The sequence below is a fragment of the Moschus berezovskii genome, chromosome 21 (genome assembly GCF_049115385.1).
Source record: "Moschus berezovskii isolate FMDL1 chromosome 21, NW_MosBer_1.0, whole genome shotgun sequence".
Taxonomy (NCBI): domain Eukaryota; kingdom Metazoa; phylum Chordata; class Mammalia; order Artiodactyla; family Moschidae; genus Moschus; species Moschus berezovskii.
In genome coordinates this window covers 49343192-49367914 of record NC_142480.1, presented here as the reverse complement: position 1 = coordinate 49367914, position 24723 = coordinate 49343192, and the positions used below count along the sequence as shown (strand labels likewise).

Sequence of the window (24723 nt, the reverse complement as noted above, 5' to 3'; positions counted from 1 at the left end):
TTTTACTTTCAGCTCTTGAGTCTTGGTCCCAGGTTTGAAATCACAGTTTAGGGGCTGGAATTACTCAGCCACAGGGATTGAGCTTCTAGTTCGGAGGTGAGGAGAGGGCTTCTTGGAAGCAACCAATGATGCCTCTGCAGCAGGAACAGAAGGGCAGAGGGTAAAGGGGAAGAGCCAGAGGGGCCTGGCGTGTGGGGGGAGGGTGAGGAGCCCTCTCACCATTTCCCTGTGTTCACCTGTGTGTCTCCACTCCGTAGAACAGGGGCTGTATTAGAGCAGCAGCAGCCAGCAGACCTGATGTAAAAACGTTCTCATAGTTTCTCGTAGAATTTAAAGACAGGGCCCAGTGGAACCCTTGATTGGACCCAGGAGATCCCAGGATGCCAGGAACTACAAGCCCTTGGTCATTGAGGTGGCCCAACCAATGGTGCTGGAAGGCACACTCAGGTTGTTTAACAAGGACAATCCTCCACTAGAGTTGACAGACCCGTACAATCACACTGGCCTTAGGCACGAAGATTCCATAGTCCTCAGGCAGGAACCCCATGTCCCAAATCCAGTGTTCCAGAGACACAAAGCGGACGCCCTTCTTGAGGTTGGAGAACACGTGGTTGGTCTTAAAAGGGATACTGCTTCTACCTTGATGGACTGGACTAGGAGAGAAATGATGTAGCTGGGCCTGCTCGGCATCTAGAAGTCGGACAATTAGTTCATACAGACAGACCAAGGTTTCTTGGTCTGCCCACCAGGCAGAGACACAAATCTCAATCTTTCCACTATCCAGGAGTTCCGGCCACAGACCCTCCTTCTCCAGGTCCAACACTTGCTTCTTGTAACACCACCTGTAGAAAGGCTGGAAAGAGTTCTCGGGAACTACCCTGCGGTCTTCCTCCCAGCTTTCCCCCTGTCTCCAGCTTCTACAGTTGAGTGTCCTCCACGGCAGGAAGGCATCTATGCCACGGGGGTTCGGGTAGAGATTGCGTCCTAAGGGTCTGCGCTCGCAGAAGCGGCCCAGGAGGCAGGGCCTGGGGTCGTCGTCGTCGTCTGGGGGCAGGCAGGTGCGGAGGACGGGCCACAGCTTAGCGTGGCTATAGGGTAAGATGCTCAGCCACACGGCCCGGGTGTCCACCAGGTAGCACCAGTACCAGCACACGTGGCGGCATTGCTCGAGCAGCACGCTTGTCGGCAGGTAGCTCAGCACTTCCAGGAGCATCTCGATGGGCAGTTGGCTTAAGCCGGGCGCCTCCTCGGGTTCGGGGTCGGCAGCGGGAATACAGGCGCACAGGCCCTGGGAGGCTGAGGCCCCCGTGGTCTCCTCGCCAGGCCCTGCGGCTGCCTGCATCTCAGCAAAGCTCCTCACCAGTGGGCCTTCACCTTGCCTCCCTTCTATACTTTACTTTTTAAAAATTATTTAATCTAGGACTTCCCTGGCAGTCTTGTGGTGCTTTCAATGCAAGGGACATAGGTTCGGTCCCTGGTCAGGGTAGAAAAATCCCAAATACCGCATGATCAAAAAAAAAAAACAAACTTTTTTTTTTAAATAACAAACAGCCCTGTGATAACATAAATAAAAAAATGATTTAAATTATTCTTAAGAATAAAATTTTTAAAGGCAAATGAAATCCTGTACAGAAAAGATTTTGATAAATTGTGAAGTGCTATAAGTAAATAAAATGTTCTGTGTTGAAAGCAGGAAATAAATGTGGTGATGGAACCATAACTAGCACCTCGGATATTCCTGACTCTTTTGGAAAAGCCCTGGGGGGGGAATCCTTAATGTGCCTGAAGTCATGAAGAGTTTGAGTCCTGGTGATATTTCTTTGCTCTAGTGAGCTTCCAGACCTTTGTCTTCACAGGTATCTCATTCTTGCAGATAATTAGAGTCTGGTGACTCTTCCCTCCCACTTCCTTTTTCTCTGTGAAATCACTGGCCCTCCTACTTCCTTATGATGGCAGAGAAGCAGGACTTCTCCCACGGATCTCCACGGCCCCCAAGTGGACCCTGCATTTGGGATCTTGTCTTCACTGCCTCCTTACTTTTCAGTTCATATCATCTACTTTGTTGATTCTGATCTTGTCTGGTTCAAGCTGGGAAGAGGGCCCTCCAGTTGGGTTCTAACCACCTGCACTCCCGCAGGGAGAAGGCTCAGGAGAGGTTGAACCTAAGGGCATTTTAAATGCAAGTACTTTCATCAGAGTTATGTTACCATGAAAGAATTTTAGAGAAACTATCTTTAGGAACAAATTCTACTGAAACAGTTTAGTTTCATGCTGATTTTTTTTAATATAATACAATTGAATTTTATCTCCATCAGGTTTGTTTTCCATTTAGCTTTAAATGCAAAGCTTGGATTCAGTTTTTTGTTCATATTGTGTGTTACTGACTATAACTTCTTCTGTAGAAAGCTCTCTTGTGACTTTTCTTTTCATCAAGACCAATTCTCTAGGTTAAATTTTGCAAGTCTAAATGCTTTTATGAAAATGGATTCTTTTGTCAAAATTTAGACAATGCTAAATTATTGTTGTTGTTTAGTCACTAAGTCATGTCCCACTCTGCGACTCCATGAACTACAGCACATCAGGCTTCTCTGTCCTCCACGGTCCCCCAGAGTTTGCTCAAATTAATATCCATTGAGTCGGTGATGCTATCTAACCATCTCATCCTCTTTCGCCCCCTCCTACCCTCAGTTTTTCCCAACATCAGAATCTTTTCCAATGAGTCAGCTCTTCACATCAGGTGGCCAAAGTATAGAGCTTCAGCATAATTTAGTATCCAACATAATACTAAATTATACCACATGCCATTTTAACTGTTACCAATTTTACTCTGATTTAATTCTTTTTTACTGGTAGTAGCCAAATTATGATTAATATTAGAGATAGAGATAGAAGCAGAGATAGAGTGGAAGGAAATAGCCTGGAGTCAAAATGGTAGGGCTTTTCAGTGCCATTAATCATTAGGGAAATGCAAATCAGGCCACAGGAGATGCCACTTCATACCCACTATGACGGCTGTAATAATTTTTCTCATGGAAAATAACAGGTGTTGGCAAGGATGTGGAGAAATTGGAACCCTTGTATGTTGTTGATGGGAATGTAAAAGTGTTTCAGCTGCCATGGAAAACAGTTTGGAGGTTCCTCAGAAAGTTAAGCATGCAATTACCAGATGACCCAGAAATACCACTCCTTGGTGTTTCCCCAAAGAATTAGAAACAGGTATTCAGTCAAAAACTGGTACACAAATGTTAATATCAGCACTGTTCATGATAGGCACAAGGTGGAAATAATCCAAGTATACATCAACAGATGAATGGATAAGCAAAGTGTGATATATCCATGCAATGAAATATTATTCAGCCATAAAAAGGAATGAAGTACTGACACATACTACAACATGAATTAGCCTCGAAAACATAATGGAGGTGAAAATTTACAAGACAAAAAAATCACATATTGTATGGTTCCATTTATGTGAAATATCCAGACTATACAAATCCGTGGAGACAGAAAGCAGATAGATAAGTGGTTGCCAGGGGCAGGGGGAGGGGAGGAAGTGATTGTGTAATGGGTGTAGCATTTCCTTATGGAGTGGTGAAATGTTCTGAAACTAGGTAAAGGTGATGATTCCACAATGTTGTGAATGTACTAAATGCCACTGAATTATAGACTTTGAGATGGTTAATCCCATGTTGCGTGAATTTTACGTCAAAAAGATGAAAGTGAAAGTTGCTCAGTTGTGTCCAACTCTTTGGGACCCCGTGGACTATATAGTCCGTGGAATTCTCCAGGCTAGAATACTGGAGTGGGTAGCCGTTCCCTTCTCCAGAGGATCTTACCAACCCAGGTCTTCCGCACTGCAGGCAGATTCTTTACCAGCTGAGTCACAAGGGAAGCCCAAGAATACTGGAGTGGATAGCCTATCCCTTCTCCAACATATCTTCCCAACCCAGGAATCTAACCAGGGTCTCCTGCATTGCAGGCGAATTCTTTACCAGCTGAGCTACTAGGGAATCCCGGTGAAAGATAGTGGGGGCAAAATGACGGGTTATGTAACATGTGTTAATTTAGGTCAGTAAAAATCACTGACCAGGAGTCATAAAAACTCTACTTGATGTCTCCTTTAAAGAAAACAACACAAACTTTATATATATATAATATTTGCCTTTATAAAGACAAGTGTGTGTGGGAAAAAACACACTTGAGCAAGTAGGTTGCCTGTTTCTGAGCTATGCTGTGTCATAAGTGAAGCAGATACTTCAAAGCAGATACTTCAAAATGATGGGAAAATACTGAGTTGGGAGCAGGTTTGGGGAACAGGAACAAAAAGAAAGAGGAGACTTTGGGAGAACTAGAAGCATTGTGGTATGATGGGGGCTGTAGGGTGTCAGGAGCACTGAAAAAGCCTCCTTTTTAATATTATTTATTGGGTTGTGTCTCCAGTTGTGATGTGTGGGCTCCAGAGCAGGCAGGTTCAGTAGTTGTGGCGCATGGGCTTAGTTGCCCCATGGCATGTGGGATCTTAGTTCCCCGACCAGGGATGGAACCTATGCCCCCTACATTGGAAAGCAAAATCTTAACCACTCGACCACCAGGGAAGTCCTGAAAAAAAGCTCTTGAAGCAAAGACAAGTCCAGCTAAAAGCCTTGAAAATGATGTTTGTCACTTTTCTGCCGCCCAGCATCCATTCCTCCTCTCGAAGGGCACACACGTTTCCTTTGGGGGACGTTCTTCTCTCACATTGCACGTTAGTAGTAATTCAAGGAGCCCTGCCCGCCCACTCTGAAATTCCCTGCTTCTAGACGTTTCCCTCCTGGGACATTGACTCTTTGCAGGGAGTGATACTGCTGACTGTGTAAAGAGCACATTGCTAGAGCAGCCCCCTGGTTTCCTTCCCAGATCCTGCACTCTTCAAGCTTGCTCCAGCCTCTCGTCCATTTGGGGAGCACCCCAGCATCCCTCTAATACAAGAGGAGTTAAGTTAGTCGGGGCTGGGTTGTTGCTTTAACCCAAGTAGCCTGTTTGATACAAACAAAAAATGCCAAGAAGTAGCTGCTAATGGGCATTTGGTTCACTGGGAAGGACTTGCTGGGAGTCATGGTGGGGGAGATGAATTCAGACAACATATCCTGAACACCTACTGTGTGCCAAGCCTGGAACCACCTTGGTAGATAGGTGCTGGAGAGAATCAAAGGGAATAACAGCTAAGTCTAGGTCCCATAGCTATAAAGTGGTTTGATCTATTAATACATCCAAGGGACCCAAGTCCCAGAGGAAAGAATCGGTCACCCACAGATTTAGGCCAAAGATGAGCATTAGCTTTTTTTCCAACTGTCTTATAAACAGCCCAGCAACCATCTGTGCTTGCTTATGTGAACTGCATCTGCCCAAAGGTGGGGGGAGTGTGTGTGTGTGTGCCTGTCAGGAGGGATGTGGGTGGGAGGGAGGTCTAAATTTTCCCTTGAGGGCTTTTCCTTTGGGCAATTCTGTTAGTATAGCCAGATGTTGATTATAAGTATGTTCAGAAGATAAAGACATACTGGCCTCTAGATTTTATTGTGGTCTTCCAACTTGTTTCTTAGTAACAGGATTCATTAACCACTGACCACAGCATGACATTGGACAAAATACCCATTTCGATAAGTAAAGAAGTAGAAGGCATCACTTCTGCTTTCTGGGAGTCAGGAGTAAAACACGCCCAGATGCTAACTCTTAAGAGTATTTTTTTAAAAATGTAGACATGAATCCAAATTCAGTTCAGTTCAGTTCAGTCACTCAGTCGTGTCCGACTCTCCGCGACCCCATGAATCACAGCATGCCAGGCCTCCCTGTCCATCACCAACTCCCGGAGTACACTCAAACCCATGTCCACAGAGTCGGTGATGCCATCCAGCCATCTCATTCTCGGTCGTCCCCTTCTCCTCCCACCCCCAACCTTTCCCAGCATCAGAGTCTTTTCCAGTGAGTCAACCCGTCGCATGAGGTCGCCAAAGTATTGCAGTTTCAGCTTTAGCATCATTCCCTCCAATGAACATCCAGGACTGATCTCCTTTAGAATGGACTGGTTGGATCTCCTTGCAGTCCAAGGGACTCTCAAGAGTCTTCTCCAACACCACAGTTCAAAAACATCAATTCTTCGGCGATCAGCCTTCTTCACAGTCCAACTCTCACATCCATACATGACCACGAGAAAAACCATAGCCTTGACTAGACGGACCTTGGTTGGCAAAGTAATGTCTCTGCTTTTCAATATACTATCTAGGTTGGTCATAACTTTCCTTTCAAGGAGCAAGCGTCTTTTAACTTCATGGCTGCAGTCAGCATCTGCAGTGATTTTGGAGCCCAAAAAAATAAAGTCTGACACTGTTTCCACTGTTTTTCCATCTATTTCCCATGAAGTGATAGGACCAGATGCCATGATCTTTGTTTTCTGAATGTTGAGCTTCAAGCCAACCTTTTCACTCTCCTCTTTCACTTTCATCAAGAGGCTTTTGAGTTCCTCTTCACTTTCTGCCATAAGGGTAGTGTCATCTGCATATCTGAGGTTATTGATATTTCTCCCAGCAATCTTGATTCCAGCTTGTGCTTCTTCCAGCCCAGCGTTCCTCATGATGTACTCTGCATATAAGTTAAATAAGCAAATTAGTATAGTGAAAACTCAGTATTGAAACATGAAGCAAGCTGTAAAGTTTTACTATAAGACATAAATACCTGAATAATGGAGAGATACACCATGTTTTTGAATGGGACAAGCCAAACTGTAAAGATGTCAATTCTTCCCAAAGTAGTATGTGTTTGGTGTGTTTACAATTTAAAAATCCTAAATTTTTCATAGAACAAACTAATCCTATAGTTCATCTGGAAACTAAAATGCCAAAAGTCTGCCAAGAAAATGTTGAGTGAGGTAGACCTGTACTATCAACTCTCAAAATACTCCATAAAGCTATATTAATTAAAGGGATACCATATTGGCACAAGAATAGACAAAGAAATCGATGAACCAGAATAGAAAATTCAGAAACAAATCCAAATATTTCATTGAGAACTTGGTATATATTTAAAATGGCAGTCAAAAACAGTAGGGAAAGGATGGGCCATTTATGGTATGAGGACAATTAGCTAACTGTCAGGAAAAAAAAATGAATGAAATCTTCACATCATTTTCAAAAATAAGTGGACTTAAAAGAGTAATTTTTAAAAACTATAGGAATAACAGAAGTATTGGGAATGTACTTATAATTGGGTGTTGGAATAGTATCTTTGAAAACAAAATGCAAAACACAAAGGTTTTAACAGAGAAAATTAACAAATTTAGCCACAACACATAAAAGTTATATAAGGTGAAAGACAAAATTAAAATATGCAGTACAGTACATGGTAGTTAAAAGAAAAAAGGAGATGTTTTCAGGTGTTAAGATCCCAGACTAGGCCTTTCCCACTTCCACACTAGCTCTCCTGCCCCAGCCCCTCCATAAAGGGCAGGGCGGTGGGTGGGAATGGTGGGTCTCGGGCCTTACAGCGCTCCTTTCTGCCTCTGCTCATCCCAAACCACGGCTGTGAGAGTCATCTCATGATGACTGCAGTAGGGCTCAGCACATGCTTGTGAAGTTAATTCACACACACACACATACACACACATAAATGGGATAGACTGGGAGAAAACCTTTGCAAAATATAATATATACAATGACTTAATGTAGGGATGATAAAAAAGAAAAGCATAGTAGAAAATGGACGAAGGATAGGAATAGACAGTTCACAGAAAAGAAATACAAATTGCTAATAAGCATATGAATCAAGGAAATGCAAATTCAAATAAGAAACTTTTGGCCATAGATTGGATCAACCTTAAGAAACACAAATTGAAGTGAAATATCCATTTTTTGCCTATCAAAGTAGCCAAAATGTAAAAGATTGATAATACCAATTATTGATAAAAGTGAGGAAAACAGGTACTTTCATACACAATTGGTGGGAATGTAAATTTGTCCCTCTTTTTGGGGAGGCAGTTTGGTGATACAGTAACATTTAAAATGCATGTAGCTCTTGTTTTCTTTTAATATTTATTTATTTCTGGCTTCCACGGATCCTAGTTGTGGCTCTTAGGCTTAGTTGCCCTGTGGTTCGTGGTATCTCTGTTGCCCGACCGAGGATCGAACCCAAGGCCACTGCATTGGAAAGTGGATTCTTAGCCACTGGACCACCAGGGAAGTCCCAGGCTCTAGCTTTTACTTCTCATCCTCTCTGCCCCCTCCGTATTTCCCCACATCACTGTGTAGTCAAGGGCCCGGCTTCTTTGTTGCATATGATGTGCTTAGTCGCTTAGTTACAACTGACTCTTTGTGACCCTGTGGCCTGTAGCCTGCCAGGCTCCTCTGTCCATGGAATTCTCCAAGCAAGAATGCTGGAGTGGGTTGCCATTCCCTTCTCCCAGGGATCCTCCTGACCCAGGGATCGAACCTGTGTCTCCTGCATTGCAGGTGAGTTATTTACTGTCTGAGCCACCAGGGAAGCCCCTCTTTATTGCACAGCACCAGGCTTCCACAGAGGTACAAGAAGAAGCTGCCAGATTCCTGAAGGGCCAGGCCCAGGTCTGGGCATCAGGCCTCCCACCACATCCTACCAGTCCAAACAAATCACAGGCCCGCCTGGACTCACAGGGTGTGCAGACGTTTCTAGCTCCTAACGGAAGAGTGGCTTTCGGGGACAGGAATAGGTAGAATTATTGGCAGCTGTATTTTCGGATGAACTACCCCATGGGTAGTTAGAGTAAAACATATTCCTCCATGTATTATTTCAGCGGCATTTCTTAAATGTTTCCATATTCATGCACATTTCAAATGTTCCATTGTTTCGGTCCAGATTTCTTCGCTGAGCTAAACCATGTAACTAGACACCTATTCTGATTTTTCATTCCTTAATGTTTTTCTTATGATCTGTGGATTGGTTATGTAAACAAAAACACACAGTAAAGCTCCACTACAGTACATGCTGTGCAGAAACTCAATTTTGTAAGCCCTTGTGTTGTGTTACCGTGAAGTTAATTAAAGACAGTGTTTCATCAGTAGGTGGTAGTGTCATAAAATGATAGATTATGAAACCTCTGTGCACAATTGACTTTATACTGAAGGTTCCAGATGACCCTGAGGCAGTCACTTACTCGCATACACACACGCACATGCACATAGGCACACACGACTTGAGAATTTCATCCCAACCCAGTCTGAGAACAGTGCTAAGTAGCCTGGAAAGAGATCAGCAGCCAAACCAATCATGCCACAGCCAAGTTCACGTTATTATGATGCATATTTTAATCAGATCTTTGACTTTTCAGAGGGCTTCCCTTGTGGCTCAGCTGGTAAAGAATCCACCTGCAGTGCAGGAGACCCTGGTTTGATTCCTGGGTTGGGAAGATTCCCCTGGAGAAGGGAAAGGCTACTCACTGCAGTATTCTGGCCTAGAGAATTCCATGGACTGTATAGTCCATGGGGTTGCAAAGAGTCGGACACGACTGAGCGACTTTCACTTTTCACACCAGTGGGTCTGTACTCTTCATCCTCAAGTCCTCCCTAAGTGTTTAGTGTGTGTCTAGTGCCATGAGGACAGACGCAACGGAGAATGAGCCTGGCTCCCACAGGTGGCAGGGAGGAGTGTTCTTGAAGAGTGTATTTTAACAAAGCCTCAGGAGTGCTGGAATGGAGTTATGTTGCAGGGTGCTTTACCAGGGGGCACAGAGAAGGGGCAGCTCTCCCAACAATCTGATAGGAAGTGACTCTTGAGAGACAGGTAGTAGCTGAGCAGGAGAAAAAATTGGATGTAAAAAGAGAGAAGGAGGGACTTCCAATGTAGAGACTTGGGTTCAATCCCTGGTCAGGGAACTACGATCCCACATGCCACAGGGCTACTAAGCTCGCATGCCACAACTTCTACATAAACCGCAACTAGAGAGAAGCCCAAACACCGCGACAAAGAGCCTGCTTGGGGCAACTGAGACCCAACGTGGCCAAAAATAAATACATATAATTTTTTAAATGAATAATTATTTAAAAGAAAGAGAGAAGGAGAGAGCCTTCTTCCAGGGAGAAGAAACAGCCTGCGCAAAGGTAGTTGGGATAAAAATAGCTCGTGGAGCTGGGCTGATGGTTCAGGTTTTTTGGAGCTTAGGCAGAAAAGGCAGGCAGGCACCAGAGTGTGGTGGGCCTCCTAAGCCAAGCTACTAGGACTCTAGCATGGAGGACTGTGGCCAGGTTTATGTGTTAGTTATCCCTCCACTGGTCGGGGGATGCCAGAGTCGGCGAGAACAAGACTAGAGGCTAAGAGGTCACTTGAGGGGGGCAGATGCCAAGATTCAGAGGTGCTGACAGGACCTTGAATCTGGAGCATGGCCTCAGGGTCATCACATGTGTCATGATTTTACAGGAAATCTGTGACAAGCCAAATGGAAATTTTATTCTTTTGTCATCTTCTCTAAGATTATATTGTATTCCAAACAAGATCAGAAAATAAGTAGATGAAATTTAACCCATTCTTCTGTCATTTTTAACCTCAGAACATTTCCATTTTAATTTACATTATAAACAAAATTTTCTCCTAACTTTTCCTCCAGGAGCGATTGGAAGTTTAGTTTCTTGGACCACTCCCCTACCCCTATGCACAATTTATTGTCCAATTTAGTAGTCTGACGGTCATCCTCATCCTTTTTTAACAGGGTTTTTGTTGTTTAGTTGCTCAGTCGTGTCTGACTATTCAGCAACCCCCATGAACTGTAACCTGCCAGTCTCCTCTGTCCACGGGATTTCCCAGGCAAGAATACTGGAATGGGTTGCCATTTCCTACTTCAGGGGATCTTCCCAACCCAGGGATTGAACCCAGGTCTCCTGCATTGCAGGTGGATGCTTTACCACCAAGTCGCCTGGGAAGCCCCTCAGTAGTCTGAAACCCTTCATAAATTCTATTATCTAAATCTTGTGTAGAATTCAACTGTCCAACTGATGTTATTTTTATAGGCTTGCTTTCTGTTGCTGTCATAATCCACTCATCTCTTATAAATGCCTTTGCCTGATTTCCAAAGGCCATGGCCTCTGCATTGAGATTTGCACCTGTGGTGTGACATTGGCAAGTGATTTCATGTCCTTAGGTCTTAAAATACTCTTCCTTGTCCTCCCTGCCCCCACAAAAGCAGCATGTCTGGGAACTGGCTTGCTTAAGGTGATAACTTCCCTTCTCTTAAACCTTGTGATGAATTAATTAACAGAGTTGATGAATTACCAGGAAAAAAGAGTAAATCTGGTTTAAGGAAAGGATCTAGGATCATCTGATCTGATAGAAAAGATAGTCTCGAATCAGCAAACACACCTTAAGGTAAATTCTTAACAAAATGTTCACCACTGTGATAAGCTACAGAGGTAAAGGATTGACGTCAGTACCAAATCCTGCTTGACCATCAAGCTGGGGCTCAAAGCTGAAGAAAAGGAACAGATAGCAGTTTCAGGAGATGGGATCATCTGTAAACTATGATTATGAACTGTAATCATTTCTTAATTGTAACTTGGAGCACCCTGTTTTTCCCAGTAATTAACTAGTTTGTGATTTTTGCACTTACCTCTGATGACCAGAGTCACTCTGTGTTTTCACGAAGGACAGTTATTAGGGTGGTGTCGTGCCTTGCTTGTGCTAACAAGACTTTATCCTTCATTAATCCAACAAATATTTACATTGCTCTGCCCTTCCAGCACATTCTCCAGAGCATATAATGCTGCCCCTCCCAACACACACAGACACGCACAAGGCACTTGACAGACTCTCAGGAGCTTTGCAGCCCTTCCTAGTTCAACAAAGGCAGCAGGTTTGTGTTCATGGGGTCACCCCTGCAGCTATGGCTGCCTTATTAGGAGAAGGCAAAGAAGTGAGCATTTAGTGTGCATAGGCGCCTGCTAGCTATTTTATATACATTAGCTCATTTGATAATGAGGCTAACCCTGTCAAGTAGCATGTGTTCACAATGTACTAGTTGATTTCTTTCTGTTCTACATTATGGAAATAACCCATGTTGAGTTAATTAACACCTTCAATTTGAAATCCTGTCTATATAAGCATGTCCTGATTGATTTCTAAAGCTAATCTGATGCATTAGTGGGAAAAGGAGTAAATCATGGCCTGAATGTAAGGTTGAAAAAAATATCCTATTTGTGCCTAGTGGACAGAATTTGTCAGGGGAAAAAAAAAGTTGAAAAGCTTTTGCTCCAAGAGTTTTTTAGAGCGTTATTCCAAGAGTGTAGGAAAATTGACCTCTCCTCTCCTTCTTTCTCAGATACATCCCACCATTGATCTGGGGGAAAAGTGGACACATCCAAACAGCCTTGTATGGGAAGATGGGAAGGGTGAGGTCGCCACACCCGTATGGGCACCGGAAGTTCATCACCATGTCTGATGGAGCCACTTCGACCTTTGACCTCTTCGAGCCCTTGGCTGAGCACTGTGTAGGAGGTGAGTTAGTTCGGGTTGTGGGATTGGGCCAGCCCTCAGGGAGTGAGCACTAATCCCTGAGGGAGCTCGCTATAAATGCTCAAGCCACTGACTGTCACCATCGCATCCAGGGGGCCCACAGGACATCAGCTGAGGTGCATCACTTAGCTACCACCTGCAAGGACTGGCTCCAGCATGTGCTGGCCGAGTGCCTTGTAGGGCTCTGCAGACAGCATTGTTGAATACAGTTTTTTAGTCCTCTTGCGAAATAGAAAGGTTTATGTAAGAACTTGGAGCCCAGGATCAGATCTCTGGTTTGATAACAGCAACAGAAGCTGGCCTAGTCTAAGTGTTTCGTATATACTATCATCTCATTTAATCTTCACAACCACCCTGAAAAGTCAGTGCCTTATTATAGCTACTTTACTGATGAGGAAACCGAAGCTTATAGATGCAGTGTAGCTAGTCTTCTTTGTTGGACAGCAGCAAGTAACAAAGGCTCTCAGGTACCCTCTGCTTAGGTTTTCAGGGGTCTGGGACACTTGTTTCTCAGAAACAACCACAGTTTCTCGTGCTGATAAAACTCTGATTGTTCTGTCCAGGCTGCACAGTAAACAGGCATTAAAAAGCTTCACAGTGAGGACTTTTGAGGAAGTGGAGTTACATGGCAGCATCCTCTGAATGTTGTTTCTACCAGAAGAGAACATGTCTTTTGATTTCTATAGTATTCAAATACACCTGTTTTGTTTTTTTTTAATAGGAGCTCAGTTAATATTTAGGGGTAAATTTTAGTAAGTATATTATTATAGCTCTCAGTTATTTAAAGCACTTAGAACTGCTGAGTAGCTAGTGACAACGTAGCTTATGTTCCCTCTGTCAGAAATGCTTGTCTCAGACTTTCACAGGACTGCTCCCTTGTCACTTAGTTCTGAGCTCCAACGTCACCTCCTCATAGGGATGGTCTCTGATCCTTCCTGCTCAGGTTCTCCATGGTACCTGCCACTCTCTAAACTTATTTGTGTGGTGGTTTATTATCTGTCTGCTGGAATGTTGGAATCCTCCAGAGTCCAATAAACAGTCACAGAAAGAATGAATAAATGAATAAGTTGGGAGTTCACAGTGAGTTTGTAGTCTTGTAGCTGATCTTTCAAATTTTTACTTCTCTACCAAACTCAGTTAAATTTTTTTTCCCCTCGCATCTAGTGCTCTGACTTCTATTGTTGAAGCACAAAATTTAATTTAACCAGTCTGCTCTTCTAGGACGGAGGTGGAAAGTTGAAAAACACAAAACTTTTATTCTTTTTTTTTCCAACTGTCTCTGTCTTTCTATCACCCCTGGGCCCAGAAAGAATTGATGAAGGTAGTTCTGGAAAGCAGTATTTGCATCCAAGAAATGCCTTAAGGAAAGCAGCCCTTTTTCACCCCTTTTTAAAATTTTTTTCTGACAACTAAAGGAATAAATACTCACTTTAAAAAATGTAGATAACATAGAAACTTTTTTTTAAAAAGAAAATAATCATCAATAATCCTACACCCTGCGTACCATTGTTAACATTTTGTTCCATTTACCTTCAGTTCTATGTAAATAGAACTGAAAATTTTCAGTTACTACACATTATAAGTATATTCCCATATCATGAAAAGTCTAAAATGTCTTTAATAACAAAAGTTTAATGATTGCTTAATAGTCTACCATGTGGTCATGACATAATTTAATCATTCTATTTTTTAACATTTAGCTTGCTTGTAATTTTGTTATTCTTAAGTAATCCTTTGATAAGCATACTTATTCATAAAATTTAAGGCAGGATTCCAAAAATTAGAATTTCAAGGTTTATTAAAAATGTTAATGTTCTTTATACATTATTGCATAAGGATTTAAAAATTATTTGTCTCAACTTTTAGAAGAAAAATTTATGATTAAATTTAATAACCTAAATACCACTTTTCTTTTAAAGAAAAATGCATATTCATCTTTTCAAGTAGGTAGTTCATACTCATGGCAGAAAATTCAAAAGTTACTAAAGGACATACAGTAAAAGTACAAGTTTCTCTCCCACCCTTACACCCCAGTGGTACCAACTGTTAGGACTCATGTGTATGATTCCAGAGCTAGTGGATGCATTTATAAATATAGATGTCTTCCCCCACCCCCAAATGATAGCATATCATAGCCTTTTTTTTGCATCTTGCTCTTTTCCACTTAATACCTATTGGAGAGCTTGCCTTCAGTTCAGTTCAGTTCAGTCGCTCAGTCGTGTTTGATTCTCTGCGACCCCATGAATCACAGCACACCAGGCCTGCCTGTCCATCACCAACTCCCGGAGTTCACTCAAACTCATGTCCAAGAGCTTGCCTTAACAGTGTATATAAAGATGTCTCATTATTTTTAAGGACTACATAATATTTCTTCATTTGGATATGCAAAAACTTATTTAACCAGACCCATGTTTCTGGACATGTACATTATGTTCAGAGTTTTGCCATTACTGCAGATGTATTGCTTTGTGTATGTACCATATATTTGTAGAATTAATACCTGAAAGTAAAATTGCTGAATCAAAGAAGTCTGTGCAAACACAGCTTTTTATTTTTCTGTTCATTGATTCATTCATACAGAATTTCATATAGAAATTAAGAGTGATGCTCAGAAATTTGTATGGAAGTTTGACAGAGTAATTTTATATCTGTTGAATCTAGTAATAAAAATTGAGATTTGTATTTCTTCATTTTATTTTTCTAGTAATTAATTTTTACTGTATTTTATTTTTCAAAAGCATCTAAATTTTCAAAAGCATCTTATTTCAAAGCATCTTATTTTTCAAAAGCAGTATTTTTCAAAAAATCCATATGGGATTGAAACTTTTTAAAAACTGACCCTTCACTGTAAATAATTTGAGAAGCACTGACATAGTTCCAGCTAGAAGGGAAAGTTACTCTGTCTCAGAGAGTAGAGTGAAAAGATGAATGTTAAATTCTCTCCTATGGTTTTCTAAGCCAGTGAAGTGTAATTGTGTCTGTTTACCATGTCAGTATTTATTGGCGATCTCAGAATCTCCTTCTCCACCCTACAGATGATATTACCATGGTCATCTGCCCTGGAATTGCCAATCACAGCGAGAAGCAGTACATCCGCACCTTTGTCGACTATGCCCAGAAAAATGGCTATCGGTGCGCTGTGCTGAACCACCTGGGCGCCTTACCCAACATTGAGCTGACCTCGCCACGCATGTTCACCTATGGTAAGCTGGGGCCACGGCCAAGCGGAGACCCTCCCAACATTTTTTTTTTTTTTTCTGTTCCCACTGCAAGTGTGCTGCTACGTCTGCGTCTGCCTTACTTTTCTGAGTTTAGAGTTTGTGCCCATGTGCAAGAGCTGGTGAGGCACACAGTTGTAACAACAGGGCATTTAAGAATCTATGCCTCCCAACAGCAGCTCAGTGGGGCCCTGGAACCACCAGGTGCTGGAACCACCCTTCTCTCAACCCATCGCAGGGGCAAGAGCTAAAACTCAAAGGGGAAGGTCTTGCACAGCGCCCCCTGCTGGTAAGTTAATGCCCTTCGCGCATCCCTCAGGACTCTTGTGACTGGCGGGCAAGCATTGTGATGAGGCTGTTGGATGCCAGTGGGAAGGGAATCTGGTACCTTAACAACCCAGTGGCTTTCAGGCTGCTTGAGGACAGGAATTGAATCTCATATTTAAACACATGCTTCTTGCCTTTCATTGAAGTCGTCCTATGTTAGGTAAGGCTCTGTGTTCTGGACTGCTCATTCTTGAATCTTATTTAACTCTCCCTTCAGATTAACTGTGAACACTCATAAATAATAAACAGTTAAAATATGTGTCAGTATATATGTACCAACCTGTGGAGTGTTCATAAAATCAATTCTAATGTGTTTTCATGGGAAACAAATGAAAATTATATCTATAATCTCACCATTTTAACTAATTTTCTGTTTCTTCCTCCTCCCATTCTTTGATCTATGTGTACAGTTTTTGAGTGCAGTCATAGGGTGTATATCTATGGTGACTTAATTTAAATAATTTTATATTCACTCACATAAAGATGCATAGTCATTTAATCTTTTTAAAGAGCCACCTTGCTGTGATTACCCTAGGAAGTGTAGGAAGTGAACTTGCTCAGTCGTGTCCGACTCTTTGCGATCCCATGGACTGTAGCCTACCAGACTTCCCCGTCCATGGGATTCTCCAGGCAAGAATACTGGAGTGGGTTACCATTTCCTTCTCCAGGGGATCTTCCCGACCCAGGTATCGAACCCGGGTCTCCCGCATTGGAGGCAGAAGCTTTAACCTCTGAGCCACCAATTACCCTGTTATAGTTTATTTAACCATTCCTCTTTGTAGTCATTTAGGTTATTTAAAGTTTTTCAGCATTTTAAATAATGAAGCTATGAATATTTTTGTGTAGAATCTTTTTCTTCTCTTTAATGACTTCTTTGGAGTAAATTTCCAGGCGTAGAATTTTGGAGTCAGCATTTCTTATGCATGTTTATACATATCGTCAGATTGTCCTCCAACAAGGTTGTCTGGTTTATTCTGCCCTTGGTGGCATGTAAGGGCAGGTAGGGAAGCATGAGCGGGCTTACCTGCTCTGTGCCTGGCTGGGGGCTCCCCCTCAGTGTGCACTCCCACCTGGAGACACCCATTTTGCAGACTCTCTTCTGTACAACAGTTTGTTTAGTGGCTTGAAGATATATGTGAAACCCCAGATTTACACATAAGACAGGAACATGGGACCCTGATGCTGGGAAAGATTGAGGGCAGGAGCAGAAGAGGGGGTGACAGAGCACCGATGGCTGCATCACTGACTCAAGGAACATGAGCACACTCCGGGAGACAGTGAAGGACAGGGAAGCCTGGCGTGCTGTAGTTCATGGGGTCACAGAGTCAGACATGACTTAGCGACTGAACAAGAGGCACGTGGGGAATAGTGAGTAAGTGGGCGACAGGTTTGGGTCCAAAAGACAGAAACAGAATCTAACTAAAATGAAAACAATGGGGAATGATGAGAAGTTCTGGGGCTTCCCTAGCGGTCCAGTGGTTAATACATCACCTTCCAATGCATGGGGTGCAGTTTCAATCCCTGGTCACAGAGCCAAGATCCTACATGCCTTGCAGCCAAAGGGTCAAAACATAGAACAGAAACAATATTATAACAAATTCAATAAAGACTTTAAAACTGGACCACATTAAAAAAAAATCTTAAAAAAAAAATAAGGTCCTGTACTTGGATATACAAATTTATCTTCACGAGTAGAGAATGGGGACATATGGCTTGCTTGGCCACCTGATCTGGGATGGGAGCATGAAGTGCTAAAATCATGAAGTGCCACGAAGACAAGAAATACCAGCGAGAACACTGATCATGTGCCCAACACAGGGAAACATCCATTTCCCATGGACAGACTCCCTCCCACCTCCACAGCAGCCCTCGAGGCGGTTAGTAAAATTGTGATGGAAAGACTGAAGCACAGAGAGGCTAGGTAATTCAGCAGAGAGACAGAGCCAGTAAGTAAAACGGGCAAGATGAGAGCCTGGATCTGGCCGCCCCAGGCTCCAGAATCCTCGGAGAAGAGCTGGGTGTGTCTGGTCCAGGCCGCTGCCTCACAGCGGGGCCAGGGCTATAGGGACAGGAAATTAGATTAGGGAGGCATTCACACCCAAGTCCGGAAGTCTAGTGTCTAAAGGAGAAGAGAAGAGTTGCTCAGTGTGGGATGTGGTCACAGACCAGCCACCCCGGCCCTGCCACTGACTGGCCGTGTGTCCTTGAGTTTGCTTCACCTCAATTCCAGGTTCTTCACCAGCAAAGTGAAGATTACAATTTTACAATTAAATGTGGGGTAAGGACTTAGCCAGCAATTGAGTGCCTAACATACAGTAACAGCTTATTAAATGTTCAACTTACTCAGATACTTAAAGATCCATCAGTGCTAGTGAGAGATTAGCAGTGGTCTGTGTGGCCAAGATAAATAAGTTCTCCAGGGGCAGATGGGAATATCACTAATAATTACAGCACAGTATTGGGCTTCCCTGGTGGCTCAGAGGTTAATGCGTCTGCCTCCAGTGCGGGAGACCCGGGTTCGATCCCTGGGTCGGGAAGATCCCCTGGAGAAGGAAACGGTAACCCACTCCAGTATTCTTGCCTGGAGAATCCCATGGACGGAGAAGCCTGGTTAGGCTGCAGTCCACGGGGTCGCAAAGAGTCGGACACGACTGAGCGATGGAACGGAATGGATGATGAGTGAACCAGTAGAGAGAGGGTCTGGTGGGCATACCACTGCAGTGTGGGGAGACCAGCCTCTCTCTCTGTAGGCAAGGAGTTATTCGTGGAAGGAAGTGTTCTCCCAGAAGAAGCATTTGAACTGGCTCCTCAAGGTGAGGATGGGGATTTCCCTGGTGGTCCAGTGGTTAAGACTCCGTGCTCCCAATGCAGGGGACCCAGGTTCAATCCCTGATCAGGGAACTAGATCCCACGTTCGGCAACTAAAGACCTGGCTGCACAGCCAAATAAATAAATATTTTTTAAAAAATTGGTGAGGATGGTTGGAGCTCATAAATAGAGGGAAGAGCTGTAGGGGAAACAGTAGTACAGCTGCTTTTAAGAGCATGGCACAGCTAGGCTGGCCATCAGAAAGGAAGAGCCATGGGATTAGATGAGTCCATGTAGGGCCAACTCAGCCCCCACATTTTTCATAGTAATTTAACTGTTTCCTTCTTTGTTGCTGTCACCGTTTGCTTCATCAGAATTTTAGAAGTAAATTCCTATAGTGTGTTATATTTAAGTAGTATTTCAGAAAGACAGGTGACCTAGAAGATATGGATAATTTTTCTAGCTGTGCTATTTAGTTCTTTTGTTTATCAGTACATCTTTGACCTGTTGAGATGCATTGTTTAACCATCAGTTAATAAGGTCAAACAAATGTGACCTTAGGTCAAAAATCCAGAACTCCAGTGCTTTGTTGAAATCCAAACAAAAACATCTTTGGTAGCTTTGAGAAAGTATTAGTGCTTCCATAAGCACTGTTCATTCCGGGAGACAGTGGAAGACAGGAGGCCTGGCGTGCTGCACTCGATGGGGTGGCAAAGTATCGGACACAACTCAGCGACTGAACGACAAAGTGCTGTTGATATGACTTTAGCTTTTCTCTGGTGGCTCAGATGGTAAAGAATCTGCCTGCAATGGAGGAGATCCAGGTTTGATCCCTGGGTCGGGAAGATCCCCTAGAGAGGGAAATGGCAAAACCTTTCTCCAGTATTCTTGCCTAGAGAATTCCACGAACAGAGCCAGGCAGACTATGTGGTCTCAGAGAGTTGGACACTAATAAGCAGGGAGTCTTAACCACTGGACCACCAGGAAAATCCCTCTACACCTAATATTATTCATTTTTAATTACTGTTGCTCTGTGATATCACTTAACTTCTGATAAGATTCACCCTGACTCATCACTTCTTTAGTGTGTGCTTTAGACTTTCCTGCTTGTTTATTTTTTTCCATTGAACTTGAGAATTATTTTGTCAAGTTCTGTGCTGAATTTCTGTACCAGTCAAGATGGACTAGATTATGCTGTGGAAACAACCCCCAAATCTCAGTGGTTTAAAAACAAAGATTTATTTCTTCCTCAGACAACAAATCCATCCTGGGTTGGCTGAGGGGTTCTGTGTCCCACCCCCGTCCTCACTCAAGGACACAGTTTCACCGAGCAGCTTCCAGCCAGAGTAGTACCCATAGAAGTCACAACTGATTGGCCAAAGCACATCACATGGTCAAGCCTAACTTCAGTTGGTGGGAGAGGTGCATTCCTCCCAGAGAGGGAAAGTAGATTTTGGTGAATTCTAGCACACTGTACCACAATTTTTTTTTAAAGGCTTTTTGATATGGACCACTTTCTTAAAGTCTTTCTTGAATTTGTTACAATATCACTTCCGTTTTGTTTTTTTGGCCGTGAGGCACGTGGGATCCCAGCTCCCCGACTAGGGGTCGAACCCGCACCCCCTGCACTGCAAGCGTGGAGTCTTAACCACTGGACCACCAGGAAGCCCCTGTATCACAGTTTTGGAATAAGAATTTTATTGTATAAATTAACTTGGAGAAGTTTGTTGTCATAGTACTTTCTCATCCAGGCATATGGGACTTCCCTTGAAGTCTTTCTTTATTTTTCCCATAAAGAACTTCTGGCTCTTAGTGTAGGTCCGTGGTTATCAAGATTAGAATTCCCCTGGGGAACTTCTAAAAGATACCAACGCCAGGGGCCAGGCCCCAAGAATACAAGGTCCCCCCGCCCCAGGGTGGAGAACCATAGATGTGGCTCTTTCACATTGTTTTTTTCCTCTTCAGCTTCTTCTTTCAACTTTTTATTATACAATTGTTCAAACTATAGAAAAGTAGAGAGCACAGTAAAATGAACTCAGGATAAACCCATCACTCAATCTCAACAATGTCTCAGCTTTTGGCCAATCTTATTCCACCTATAAACCACCCCTTCCTGTGTCCCCCTTCAAAGACTATTTTGGAGCAAATCCCAGGCAGGCAGCCTGTCATGTCATCTATGACTGTTTCAGTGTGTGATGCTAAGATACACGTACTCTTTGTTTTAGCCTGCTAGGGCTGCTGAAATAAAATACCACAGTCTGGTGGCTTAAACTACAGAAATGTATTTTCTCGTAATTCTGAAGGCTAGAAGTCCAAGTTCAAGATGTTGGCAGGTTTGCCAGGGCTTCTCTCCTTGGTTTGGAGATGGCTCTCTGAGTCTCTGTGTCCACATCTCTGTCTGCATCCTAATCTCTTTAATCAGGATATCAGTCATATCGAGTTGGGCTTCCCAAATGGCGCTAGTGGTAAAGAATCCGCCTGCCAGTGCAGGAGACACAGGAGATTTGATCCCTGCGTAGGAAGATCCCCTGGAGGAGGAAATGGCAACCCACTCCAGTATTCTTGCCTGGAGAATCCCAAGGATGGAGGAGCCTGGCGGGCTATCGTCCATGGGGTCAGAAAGAGCTGGGCATGACTGAGCAACTGAACCACTGCCACCACCGTGCTGGGTTGGCGGGGCTCACCCAGAAGACCCCATTTTTACTCTACTACCTCTCTCTAGAAGCTCCGTCTCCAAACAGAGACATTCTGAGGTCCTGGGGCCTAGGACTTCTATATAGGAATTTGGGGAGGACACAAGTCAGTCCATACCATAAACATAAACCATCATCACACCTGAAACATTAACAGTATTCCTTCACAGCTGTTCTGTTTCCCCAAGTGACTTCTTTGTTTTTGTTTTTCCTTTCTGATTATAATTTATTCAGGATAGGAATCGGGTCCCATATACTGCACCTGGCTGAAAGGTTCCTTAAACTAACTCTTTCAAATCTCCTTCCCTCCACTTGTATTTGGCTTCCACTCACGTCAGCCTCCTCCGTGTAGGGTAACTGGATGTGACATGAAGGAGGCGCCTGATCTCTGAGACATGCCGCAGCCCACCCAGAACATACGCGGGCACTGGGCACTGGCCCGAGGGCCCCGCTGACCTCAGGGCTGCCCAGGCCCTGTGAGGAAGGCCCTGCCCTAGTCCTCACTGGGTTGCTCCTTGTCATTCAGGCCTCCACCAACATGGCACCTTCTCAGATAGCCCTTCCGAGACTGCCCTCGACCCACCATTCTCATCTAATCCCCCTCTTTACGTCCGCCAAGGCACTTATGATTTGGTGAGACCGTGTATTTGTCTGTTTCCTGTCTCCCCGTCCCCAGTCCCCCTCCACAAGCACCAGAGGTGTTTGTTCTCCTTCTGTGGCTCTGGTGTGTCTGCTTGGCCCCTAGAAAGTGCTAGGTCTGTATTGCCTGAGTGAGGGCCGCGGGGAGGAATGTGAAATGACAGTTTTTCTGGATGGAAGGTGACATTGTACAGACGGGCACGTCTCAAACAGGTGTATCTTTTGGTTGTGTGACCTGCCCTTGTGCAAGCAGTGTTACTCTGGAGCAGATGGCAGGCCCTCCTGTCACGGAGATCAAGGCCCTTCTGGCCTTTTGAAATTATGAGTTCAACCAGAGGCAAACTAAAGAGGGCATTAACAAGAAGCCCTTCTTTTTTTCCCGTGTCCCACCCACCTCAGATCTCTCTGAGAAAATTGCAAAAAGCCTTTTCCTGCTAACATACCAACTTTGTTCTAAACCACATAAGCACTATTCCCTTGTTACTGGGCATCCTTGCTGATGTGATTAGAAATTGTTGGCCCTAGATCTCTCTTGAACAGAATTTCCTAAATGGATAACCGTATGTTCTTGTGACTTAGAATCACAGGAATCCTTCCTGCTGCCTTTGAAACATAAATTCATTAAAGGAAAATCCCTCATGAAGCAGTTCCCATTTATCTCGCATTAATAGTGCCAGGCACGCACTGAACATCCACTGGTGTTACTTCCCTTGATCCTCCTGATGCCTCGGAGGTCGGCATTAGTTTCCCCACTTGCCGGGCTAAAGGAGGTTAAGTACCTTGCCTGGGGTCACACAAGCAGAAAGTGGCAGGACCCGCCTTCAAACTGTGATTCTTAACCCCAGCTCAGTACCACCTCTGTCATAGTGTTCATGTCCTATTTGAGATACTGCTTATTAGAGTAAGGGGCTTCCCAGGTGGCTCAGACGGTAAAGAATATGCCTGCGATTCAGGAGACAGGGAACTCTACTCAGTACCCTGTAATGACCTATATGGGAACAGAACCTAAAAAGGAGCGGATATATGGGTATATGTTTCACCTTGCTGTATAGCAGAAACTAACACAACATGGTAAATCAATAATACTCCTAGAAAAATTTTAAAAACAAAGCTGAGTAACTTGCTCCAGATCACAAAACTGATGAATGGGTGACCCAAGTTTCCCACTCAAGCAGTCTAGTCCTAGAGTCCATGCCTTTTTTTTTTTTTTTTGAGCTTTATGCTTCATTGTGTGTTTGGTTTTGTTTTTTTTTTTAATATTTTTTGTTTGTTTGTTACAACATTGCTTCTGTTTTATGTTTTGACTTTTTGGCCACAAGGCATGTGGGAATCTTAGCTCCCCAGCCAGGAAACCTTCACCCCTTGCACTGAACGCTGAAAGGCAAAGTCTTAACTACAGGATGGCCAGGGAGTCCCTTGGAGTTCATGCTTTTGAACAACAGGCTAAACAGTCTTTCTTTAAAAAAAAATTTTTTTTGTTTATTTATTTCATTTTTGGCTGCATCAGGTCTTAGTGGTAGCACACGGGCTCTGCCTTGCAGCCTACCGGCTTCTCTCTAGTTGTGGCATGCAGATTCCTGAGCGAGAGGGCTCAGGTGCTCCATGGCATGTGGGATCCAAGTTCTCCGACCAGGGATCGAACCTGCGTCCCCTGTATTGGAAGGCGGATTCTTAACCACTGGACCACTGGACCACCAGGGAAGTCCCCACACAGCCTTTCTATGTAAGGAACTACATCCTGCCGATACTTCTAAGGAGTAAGGAAATAGTTCCCAGTCGGATACATTTTAGATTTAAAGCAAAAGAACAGCAAGAGCTTCTCAGAGTCACAGAAATAGGCCTGGTGGGTTTGGGCTCCATTTTTTTTTTTTTTTTAATCTCACATCCTACAGACATTCATGAGGCCAGACTCCGAGATGGGAATACAGGTGGTGCTCCCTGCTTTCCTGAAGCTCCTCATCTAGTGAGGAACAGCTCAGCATCGAGGGAAGAGGTTGGGAGACAGTCCCAGTCAGGCTGCACATGCTGGCTGGGCTTTTCCAAAAAGAACATTTACCAAACCGCATCCTTTTTAAGGACAAGAGCCAGATTTCTGTGTTCAATTTTCATACTATGTTAATCTCCTGCACCTAGTGGATCACTTAGAGAGAGATGCTCAAGAGAGGCCTGCGGAAAAAGGCAGTGTTTCAGAGTCCAACAGATGGGAGTTTGCATTCCCCAGTTGGGGAAGTCAGCAGTTACATAAAGGCATACAGCATGGGGTCCAGCAAATACCACTACATGGTGATGTTGCTGCCTTTTTCCGTCTTTCACTCTAAGTTTGTGTGTTCTGTGAGCCCATGTAGATGAGAAAAGGTGGAAGTTCACTGGAACCATTAAAAGGCCTAGCCTCTAGGTCAGTTGACCGCCTGTGAACGCTCACAAGGGCCAATTTGAGAAGCTGTGCTTACAGAGCATAAATATGTTTTGAATTTGATTTGAATTCTGACTCCTTTTACATATGGGGATGGCGGATGCTGTGCTTGCTTTGCAGCGGG

At 43.8% G+C, this 24723-nt stretch overlaps 1 protein-coding gene and 1 pseudogene across 4 annotated transcripts in view; one reads left to right on the top strand and one right to left on the bottom strand.

Moving 5' to 3' along the window:
• Positions 1-24723, top strand: part of ABHD2 (abhydrolase domain containing 2, acylglycerol lipase) — a 119748-nt gene that overhangs the window by 64734 nt on the left and 30291 nt on the right. For all 4 annotated transcript variants that reach the window (XM_055417797.2, XM_088829631.1, XM_088829633.1 and 1 more), the window contains exons 4-5: positions 12308-12483; positions 15537-15704. In XM_055417797.2, the coding sequence (XP_055273772.1) occupies positions 12308-12483; positions 15537-15704 (344 nt within the window). The remainder of the gene's footprint in view (positions 1-12307; positions 12484-15536; positions 15705-24723) is intronic.
• LOC148774561 (F-box only protein 27 pseudogene) lies at positions 473-1342 on the bottom strand (annotated as a pseudogene).